The following is a 10,568-nucleotide window of genomic DNA, read 5'->3' on the forward strand; positions in this document are numbered from 1 at the left end:
ATACGCTGCACTGAGCCGCCTGCCAACCTCCCGTTCCATCCCACCATCACGTGTGAACAAGACCCCAAGATACTTAAATTCCTCTACTTGAGGCAGGACCTCATCCCCCGTGCGGAAAGGGTACCTCACCCTTTTATGACTGAGCACCACGGTCTGAGATTTGGACGTGCTGATCTTCATCCCAGCCGCTCCATAGTCGGCTGTGAACCGCTCTACTAAGAGTTGGAGGTCATGGCCTGAAGAAGCCAGCAGCAGCACATCATCCGCAAATAGCAGAAATGCAATGCTTTTCTTTTTGTTGGGAGTGGGTCCAATTGGATCCAGTAGACAAAAAAACAAAAACGAAATACATGTCTAAGTACATATAAACATTCACACTTGTTATATGAGTGGACTTGATTTAAAAAAAAAAAAAAAAAAGTCAAAATGAAGACCCAAGCAGTACAAAACAATACACACAAAAATTATGTTGTGTGGCCTTTTAATGATACCAAAAATAGTCTCTGAAACGGTGGTTTGTTTTTACAAAAGCATCCATATCTGGACTTCTTATGTAAACACAGACTGTCAGACCTGCTGGAGACACAAGACTGATTGCCGAACCAGCTAGTTTGAACCATGCAGTTGAGAAAAAAAGGCTTTTCCTCATCTGTTAAAATGATCCTCCTGTTATTCTTACAATCAATATTGCCAGCAAACATCAGTGATGCCGCAAAGTGTATAAAAGAATGGAGCAGCATAAAATTATGCTGTCGGTGCCAAATTAACGGTAACGCAGGCGTTCCACCAGGATTTAACATTGTGCCAACATTATGACCTCAAAAATGGAAGTTCCATTTCTTTGCCTTGCTTTAGGTCATTATTACACTGACACAATTTGGGGCATTCTTCATCCTTAGCATCTCAGTCAAACTCATTTTATTTGTCAAGACCTTTCAATGTGTCAAAGTAGGAAAGGCTCAAATTTAACTGGCTAAATGTGAGAATTTGCTCTGGATGAGCTGTGTCCATCGTTGCAGACACAAAGACTTGCTCAAGGAAAAAAGATTTACTTGAGATGCGTCAGTTTGTGTGTATTAGGTAAAAATCAAAGAATTTAAGAGCAGCCTCATCATCAGATCGACATCTGCATTTCAGAGGTGTCACCTTGCCACAAGGGTCTCTGACCGCTAGGACAGAAGTGAAATGACGTCTCTTCTTAAAGTTGCACCAAAAATTATTCAACAGGGATTTTATTCTGCAGCTTCTGTCTCCATTGACTGTCCTGTTGCATTCTCCACAGTCTTTGAAGCCTTGATGAAGGGCGAGAAAACCTATTTAGACCAAAATAAAAAGCGCGCAAATGAACTGCATCAAAATGCTCACCTTCTTTTTCTTTTTCTTCTGCGTCTTGCGACTGGCTGAGCTCTGAAGCAAAGTCTTCAATAATAATAAAAAGGACAAAAGGAGAATGACTTTGATAAGCTCATAAGGAACAGGACACAGCACATCGATACTTAATGGCTTTGAAAATGCCTAGTCAGCTTTACAAGGGTCTATTAGTCAGACATGGTTGTCTCTGGCAGAGAATACGGCATTTTATTAAGTGCCTCTTACCTTCAAGTCCGCATCCTCCACCTCGTTCTCTGACTTGTACAGTTCTGGTTCATAGAGGCTGTTAGTGATTCGCAGAGGTCCATTGGCCATGAGCAACACCGTGAACTTGAACTGCGCAACAAACTCACCTGCACAAAAATGGGGCTTAGCTCGATTCCACAAAGCACGGTTATAAAGGCACGGGATGGCAAGTAAGACGGCGGCTCACCCTCCTTCTCTTGGAGAACATTGAACGGCTGCAGCAGCTCGTGCTTGGTGCACTCTACCACGCCCAGCCTGGCCTTGCCCTCATCCTCAAATGCTCTGAGGGAATAGAAGAGAGCAAAAAGGGAAAAATCACTTGATACAACTTATTTAGGCTCATAACATGGATAGGGCAAAAAACAGTAAATAGTCTTATTTAGGTTTTTTTTTTTTTTTTTTTAAAGGCTGCCTGTGAACGCTAAAGCAAGTAAAATGATTCAAGGTTCAGTAATCAAACTATTGGTTGATGTCTGATGTGTGCCTTTGTTTATTCTTTAGCTTCAGTGAAATTAAATACTTCTCAGAAGCATCTTAGCGCAGCTTAACTTTTTTTTTGCCTCGGTCAGCATGCCTATATTATACTGCCACCTCGTGGCCAAGTCACATATAGAAGAAGGATACGCAACAAAATGAATTATATACTATCAGTGGTAAACCGTCAAGGCCAGCAAGGCCTTCTCTGCTGGCATAACTGATATACATAACTGATATCATTATCCTAACCCTAATAAAGGTCAATATATATATATATATATATATATATATATATATATATATATATATATATATATATATATATATATATATATATATATACACACATATACATACACACACACACACACACACACACACAACACTGTATAAATAAAATGATTCTCCATATTCTGTTCTCTTTGTGTCACTTGGTTACGCTCCTTCCAGTGTAGTTTTAGGTTAAAGTTTTTATCCAATCAGAATTCAGCTAACTTGTGTCAGCAGGCAGTATGATATCTGGCCTTGAGAATCAAAATTGCAGGCGTCAGTAGACTGTAAGTGAACGGGAACATATAGTTGATAGTTGCGATAGCCAATCAGCTCACGGGTTGGAGACAGTAAGGCCAGCTAGAAGGCCTCATGTTGAACATGACATGTAAGTGCCCTGTGATTGGATTGGAGGCAGCGCTATGCAGAGAAACCAAGCTAAATGGTGTGGCCTGGTATGTAATAGTTTTTCCCTTCATAAAGCCAGGGATGTGCGTCCCATGTCTTCCTATTTTGAGGGTATTTGTTTTATTGAATCTGCATGAACTGGCTGTTGGGGCTGCATATTATTCTTGTGAAAGAGATTGTTTACGTGGTCACTATACATTTGACTGAGAATTTACCTCTGACTTCCTTGAACTAATTAAAATGGGTCCCAAATGAACTGCGCAAACCATAACTGATTGACTTATGAAACTTTTCAAGTATGCTGACACATACGGTGGGGGTGACACTGAGAAGGACACTGAGGAAGACCGTTTTTAATGAAAGAAAAGCTGTGTACCACATACTATGTCTTGGTACTTATGTGAATAACCCACAAAAATAGTGAGCTATCAGTTTCTGATATTAAGATAACAAGCAAAACTATCATGGTCTTGAAATTACAGCTCTAAAATATATAATCTTTTTGCTAAAGAGCACTTTTTTATACACTATAAACAGTTTTATTCTTAAACAAAATATATAATACAGCAATGTGTTACAAAAACATCTACCATGCTAAATTAAAATAAGTAAATAAAAGCAAAACTAACCTTCAGTGAGCAAAATGGGATTTGCTCATCAATAAACATATACAGTAATTTTTTTCTGATTGAACACATCCAATTTAAACTGAAATATGAGCACTTGGTCACAAAATTAACAAAAAAAAAAAAAACCATGATTGACCTGAAATCAACTACCATCACTTGATGGTAATTTATTTCAAATCCGTAGTACTTTTTTCGAAAATCGAGGCCTTCCACCACCACCCACTTCTTTGGTTTGGGGGGGAGGAAAAGTTCAATTATTTTCACCTTGTTAAGCCACAATCGAGCAGGTTAGACAGCTTGCGTCCTACCTCAAGCGATAGCATATAAAACGCTCCATGGAAGTAGCATATGATAACATGTTAGCCATGTTACCCGCAGTAGTTAGCAGTAGGCGCAACATTTTATTGATACTAAAACCCACAAAGCAGGAAATGGACAATGTGGACTGTCTTTAAAGTGCAAGGACAAATACAAGCTAAGGTTGGATCCAGTTATATTAGGAAATGAACTGTCAGACCAACATGCCCCCCCCCCCCCCCCCCCCCCCCCCCCCCGCGAAAAGGAAACACTCTACTATGATGAATGACGGGGAGTAAGAAACAGTTACGGTACATACATAGCTCACGTCTGTTGCCAAAAGATATGGGTTTCCTGAGTACGGTTACCGCGAACACTTTCCCCCACTCCTTAAAATTGCAAAAATGAATGCAGCAAGGTTTTGTGATTTGGGTTGCCAAATAAAAGGTCCTTATGCCTCTACATACAAAGCGCCGTTTAAAATTTGTTGAACTACAGTTTTTCCAAAAATCCAAATAAACCTGACACCGTTGGGGGAAAAAAAACAAAAACGCAAAGTCCAAAATTTACTTTGCATACTGCAATGCAAAAATGCTTATTCAGAGCCTTGCACCTTAGCAGATTAAAAAACAAACAAAAAAAACAACATCAATCTAAATACCTCAGGGTAAAAGCCATTTTATCGAACCGTCTCTCCATCTCACTGAAAAACGTCCGAGAAGTCTTCATCTTTAAGCCGTACACCTTGTTGGGGTCTCGTTTGTAAACAGTGGTCCTCAAACCGCCATCTTTTGCCTGGTTTGCAACACAATGCATTGTTTCGTTTGCTTTTTTGACATGTTTAAATAAATAACTACAAACTGGGAAACACAAACATTTTTGTCTCACCTTCCCTTCTCCAGTGCTGATGAGCACATCTACAGCATACACTTCATGCACTTCAAACACTGCCTTCTCGTGGTCTTTTCTAGAAACAGATGCAAAGTCATTCATTAGCAGAGAGTAGGGAGAAGCAATGTCACAAGGTGACAGACATATCACAGTGCAGCAAAGTTCAGTTCAGTACAACAGACCGTTGATTGTCAAAATTTAAGAATGCCGTCAAATGACATTAGCATTACACTTGTCACCATTACTGGGTAAAAAATGATTTGAATCAATTTTCCCCTTTCAACTTTTGAAGCCGAATATCAACTCCTAAAACCAAACGTCAATCCTTTTATGTCAAGAGGTTACACTGTGTTTGTGCAACTTTACTTGGCCTTAAATGTGGTTGGAAATTAAAATATTTACTCTCTCAATCTGTTAATGTTCAACAAAATATACATGTTCAATTCTTATTGTAATGTTTTGTACTAACATATGATGTTAGAGCACGAAGTTTCGACTATATGCAGCATTGTTTTTTCTGCAAATGTCTTCTGTATGAAAACAATTTTGAACATGTTCAAAACCGTGGAAGGGCTGCAAAAAGTTGAAAAGTTATCCATTGCAAAAAGTTTTTCTTGTTGCGAACAAAGTAAAATTTAAAACAAGTTCATAAGCACGACTGCAAGATGAGCTTGTTTTTGAAGAAAGACTGCCTTGAGTCAAATTGCCAGTTTAAATCAAGTTTAGTTTCATCGTTAATTACGACAATGATGGGATGGAAACTGTTGACATTTCCCCATCTGTAAATGTTGCTTGCAGTATGTCACAGACTTTAAAAGGAAATGCAAAAAATATGTATAACGCTTCCTAGACACATGACAATATAGCAACTTGAAAAGATAACACTGTTGAAACAACAAGTGTCTAAGGAGAATGCTTTTGTGCATACAGTGCATCGTGTGCCCAATAGGGCTGGGCGAATTTGCCTAAACATAAAATCCAAAAAATTTGACACCCCCCCCGAATTTTTCAAAGTCAGCAAATATTACACAAGAAATACCAAACAAGTGATCCTACGTGAATAACTACCTCTTAGAATTAAAGTACAAAACATCCTCCTTGCATTAAATACTCCTGTAAACAAATATAGCTTAGTAAAACAATGTATGAGAATAATGAAGTGCAGGCTTAAAACCTTTCTACTAGGTTAAAGATAAAGATTGCAACTTATATTACTTATAATACAAACAAAACTATTTAGATAAGGAGCTGCACATATACAGCTATACAATGACAATAAAAGTATTCTATACAAGATCTGAAGTGTGTTGCCGTGCCCCCCCCCCCTTTTTTTTTAACAAGAAATTTTCAAAAGGAGGAGCAGCCTTCTTTCTGGTGTGAGTGTAAGGAAACGAGAAGAATGAGGGCTGAAACACGCCACAAAAAAATGGGAGAAAAATATACCTATTATTTTTAAAATCATCCGTGACAAAAATGTTTCATGTATTGAAAATGTTGATAAATCACCCACATCTACTGCCACATATAACCTGCGCCGAGAGAGCATTTATTAGCAGCTCTCTTCTGTGCTCGTAGATGTGTGATGGTAAAAGGCAGTTTTTGCCGATATGTAAAATAAGATGTTCTTCCCGAGCCCGTGTGGGTTCTCTCCGGGCACTCTGGCTTCCTCCCATTCCCCAATAACATGCATGGCGGGTGTATTGGACACTCTAAATCGGGAGTCACCAATGTGGTGCCCGCAGGCTTGTTCTGCAAATAGCTTAGAGATTGAACATTGGTGATTTTCTATTAATTTTACAAACAATAATACGTGGATTACATTTACATATTACACCTGATTTACATATTTACTACAGCTGTTAATTCATTATTGTGAAAAATAACCCATTAACACGATCGGTGTCTTCACATAATCTGGTAGCCCTTCGTATTACTCAGTACCAAAGAAGTAGCTCAGATTCAAAAAGGTTGGTGACCCCTGCTCTAAAATGTCATGTGTGTGTTTGGGTGCATGAATGGTAGTTGGTCTCTGTGTCCCCTGCGATTGGCTGGCAATCAGTCCAGGGTGTCCCCCGCATGCTGCCCGAAGTCAGCTGGGATAGGCACCAGAAAGACAGCGACAGAGAGGATAAGCGGCTATGGAAAATAGATATAGATGGATGAATGGAAAATAAAGAGATTTTTGAGAATGAAAAACCAGCCGGTTCCCTTAATGGTACAAAACACCAATAATGTGTTAGGGAATAAAAATAAAAGTACAGACCTTCCATTACCTGTATATTCCCGCCACAAACATTTTTGTGAACATACTGTAGTTATCACAATCCCACAGTAAAACAATGAAAAGATCATGGTCCAAAGTGCCAAGGAGCAAGCTGTTAAACACTGCTTAGTGGAAACATGTCATCACATCTTGCTCGGGGAACATACTTTTGCTGGTCTGTTGGGTTTTGGATGATAGTTTTCTCTCCATCAATGACGTGCTGTTTCAGCTGATGGGACAGTAAGCCTGTGAAAACGCATGTCAACTTCGGCACGCCAGATGTGCATACAATTCCAGACGGGCATAAGACATCCAGACTCTCACCTTCAATTGCCGAGCACTTGAATGATTTTGCAATCTTGTTCCACGCCTCCGTCACCTGTGTGTTCTGAGAAGGACGCATGAGAGTGACTCGAGGAAGCAGAAGCAAAGGAACTCTGGAACATAGAGGTGAAGGTGGGAGAATATCACCTGGTTTCCTGGCTTGACAAGACGCAGGGCAGCCTCAGCGCACAGATGTGCCGCGATCATTACATCAGCTTTACGGCCAGTCAGAGGCTTTTCCTTCAGAGGCACAGCAAGCAAGACACAGGTTAAATAGTGTTAATAGTACCCAATTTTAGGGCTTTTTTTTTTTTTTTTACCTTGGTGACACCAATAACAAAGCTGTGAGCCACATTGGAGATAAAACCATCCACGTGCACCCCAAGATCACTACAGGGGTATATGAAACAGGAATACATGACCATTTCTCAACATGAATGCAAAATTCTCTGTACGTAGACCCTCCAGGCGCTTACACTTTGACAAGGTCCCCGTCCTTAAGGATGACATCTGGGTCACTCTTGAGCGGGGAGTAATGGCACACGCAGTTGTTAACAGACACACACGTAGGAAAGGCAATACCTAGTAGGAGGGAGAAAATTGTTTGAATTTGTTTAGAACCCAATACCACAAACACACACAAAAAAGCAAAACAGCCCACCTTTTTTAATATCTTTTTCCTTCTTGAAGATTTTCCCAGTTTCAGTCAAGATGAAGGCATCTCCTTTTTCACACAGGCTGAGCACCGAAATGCCAGGCTGAGCAGTCTCAACTAACATCTTCAGGGCCTCTGCAACATTGACAACAACAACAAAAATGCGGCAATTGGACAGTAAGAATCAAGTAACTATGGCCAAGACCATGCATGCAAGTTTCGAGCATTGTTTGAGGAATACACAACTCGTGCCTTCCCACCACCTCATTATTGGTATCATTATTACATACAATCATTCTCATCATAAACAACTATGCTTCAATAATGATGATTTTGATTCTAAAACTAAAAATCAGGATAAATATTTGTGTAATTGTATTTTTCTCTGAATTCAGTTTTATTATGGAACCAATTCACACTGTTTTCATAAAGGTACCACAGCAGCAACCTATTTTAATAAAAGGGTTGATCAAGTCGTAACTTAAAGACTTTCCCACTGAGTAGAAGAATTACACTGTTAGTTTGGCTGATGACCTTAGCGAACACGTGGGATGTGTCCCTGAGCATGACACTTAACTCGCAGTTGCTCCTGATGCAGCATCATCAGTAGGTAAATGAGTAGTCGATAAAAAGCACTTTGAGTGAGAACAGTGGAAAAGCATTAAAAAAAGAAACATTATATGCCATTACAATTTTCACAAAGTTGTGCATTCGGAAGCCATGAAAATACAGCAGCGTCTGTTTGAATGCTTTGTGGTTGTCTACTTAACTGCCACAACTTTAACACATCTGTTTGAATTAAAGACTATCTGGGCAAGGCGCGTTAAAAGGTGAAGGGTTTACGTTTTGATTTCTGAATTTGAGCAATTCATTTCACCCCCTTGCTCTTGCCCCTTCCCCTCTTTTAGACAGGGTTACGTAGACGCCTTAACAATCTTAGCTTTGAGCAGTATGTTACATAATGTGTCTTTTGAAGATTGAACATTTGTATTTCTTTACTATGCCAATTTTATCAGTTAGCACTAGCTTGCATTACTCAGCCATTTAGCAGCCGAGCTAGCTGTGTTGCTAGAGACACCAGCATGGCGACAGACGACTCTTTACAATGCATACCTATTCAAAAACAATAATAAATAATCACCCTTTCGTCAAACACACTGATCTTTGTCCGGCCTGGGGTCGTTAGGACCACGTCGCGACTTCGAGGACAAGGGTTTACCGCATTTTGTTGCGGCTCGCGGCTCAGCAGCTGCCACACACGGCTGGCGAATAGCTACATGCCTCTGCTATTGCTAACAGGCATAGAATGCCAACATTCGCGAGCTGCTGTCACGTTGAACGTTCCTTAACTACTTACGGTTGGCGATCTCGGCTCCCATCTTATACTTGGTAACCACCAAGTCATCGGCGATGGTCTGATCCGGTTTCTCTTCATCTCCAGACATGTTGGCAGGATGTCCAAGAACTTTCTCGTTTCCACACAACCTTCCCTGTGAGCGTCAGTGAGTCGCAGAATGGCCCACGCAGTCGAGCTGCGAACTCACACCACAGATCCCGCCCCTTGCCAAAGACGTTTTTCGACTAAAGTCAAGAAAGTAACTGTCATGTCGCCGATGTTTAGTTTACAAACGCTCGACCATCACCTCGCATGAGCGTTCATGCTTATTGTTTGTGGGTCATTCCAAATTTGTAGGACATTTTACGTCCCACACATGAAATTGTAAATAATCTACATGCACAAAACTATGGAGCTGAATAAAATCACTCGTCCTGAGACGAAGCCTAATAAATAAATAAATAAATAAATAAATAAATAAATAAATATAACAAATATGGGTTTTTTTTGTATAATTTGTTGCTGTCTCTTGCAACTATGGGAATATTTCTTTTATTAAGGAACATTTCTTTTACTAAGCATAACATTTCAAATAATAATAATTATTAATGGAACGTGTGTCCCTAAACATTCATGCAACCCTGTTGCCATAAGCTTTTTGGCGTGGTAGAAGAAGAAGAAAACAGTGAATCAGATGAAATGCTGGACTTGACATCATTAAACAGTTTTCCAAAAGTATAGCTAGAGCAACGTTATGTCCTCTCTTCTATTTATCGTATTTTTGGGAAATAGATCATCTTACTTGAATGTCTCACTCTATGTCTAGCAACCCTGTTATGCATAGGCTATAGGCCTACTCAGAATAAGATTTTTTTTTATTCTTTCTTATTTACACAAGTAAGTTTGTCCTCTTGGTCAGTAGTGTGTGGAATTTCTTTAACGCTTGCAGTGGTTCTGGCCCAGTCCATTTCCGGAATCTGCCATCAGGCAATGCTGGTTGGTGATGAAAATGAAGACCTCTCGGACTCAGACATCTTGGTTGGAAAAATATTTTTATTCTGTGGTTACATACTGCTGATATAAGAGCAGGCTCTCTCATGAGGTCAAGAGGGCAAGCCCGCGTGGCTCTTTGTTCTCTTCTTAAAAAGCCTTCTAAAATTTCAATCAATCAGATTTTATTTGTATAGCCTTGAATCACCGAAGTCTCAAAAATAAGTCTCCTCCTTTCTACTCAAATTACATATCTTGTCTTGTATATCTTCAGTGATGCCTCTGGAAACAGGAATGTCTTTGTCCTCTCCTACTTGACTTGATAAGTTTCACTGACAAAACTACCCCAATGAGACTTCAGCAAAATATCAAAATTAAATAAATAAATATATAAAAAGTAAATGACGGCTC

The 10,568-nt window shown here is 39.7% G+C and overlaps 1 protein-coding gene across 1 annotated transcript; it reads right to left on the reverse strand.

Moving 5' to 3' along the window:
• Positions 1-464: 464 nt before the first annotated feature.
• LOC148428033 (proliferation-associated protein 2G4-like) lies at positions 465-9,371 on the reverse strand. Its single transcript, XM_088408664.1, has 13 exons — positions 9,189-9,371; positions 7,838-7,966; positions 7,653-7,758; positions 7,497-7,566; positions 7,324-7,416; positions 7,177-7,240; positions 7,020-7,098; positions 4,587-4,665; positions 4,360-4,493; positions 1,805-1,899; positions 1,597-1,724; positions 1,366-1,419; positions 465-1,292 (listed from the first exon to the last, which is right to left on the reverse strand). Exons 1-13 carry the CDS (start codon positions 9,274-9,276, stop codon positions 1,233-1,235), a joined length of 1,179 nt encoding a protein of 392 aa, XP_088264790.1. The 5' UTR covers positions 9,277-9,371; the 3' UTR covers positions 465-1,232.
• Between the last annotated feature and the right edge of the window lie 1,197 nt (positions 9,372-10,568).

The sequence above is a fragment of the Hippichthys cyanospilos genome, chromosome 2 (genome assembly GCF_059441005.1).
Source record: "Hippichthys cyanospilos isolate Australia breed blue-spotted pipefish chromosome 2, RoL_Hcya_1.0, whole genome shotgun sequence".
In the NCBI taxonomy this organism is placed as follows: Eukaryota; Metazoa; Chordata; class Actinopteri; order Syngnathiformes; family Syngnathidae; genus Hippichthys; species Hippichthys cyanospilos.

What these genes read in the sequence shown, in the direction of transcription:
- LOC148428033 (XM_088408664.1), bottom strand. Translation starts at nt 9,276, where the DNA reads ATGTCTGGAGATGAAGAGAAACCGGATCAGACCATCGCCGATGACTTG. An exon ending in CAAGTGCTCGGCAATTGAAG is followed by an intron (nt 7,099 to 7,176) that starts GTGAGAGTCTGG and finishes GCGTTTTCACAG; the next exon opens with GCTTACTGTCCCATCAGCTG. An exon ending in TCAGCACTGGAGAAGGGAAG is followed by an intron (nt 4,494 to 4,586) that starts GTGAGACAAAAA and finishes GTTGCAAACCAG; the next exon opens with GCAAAAGATGGCGGTTTGAG.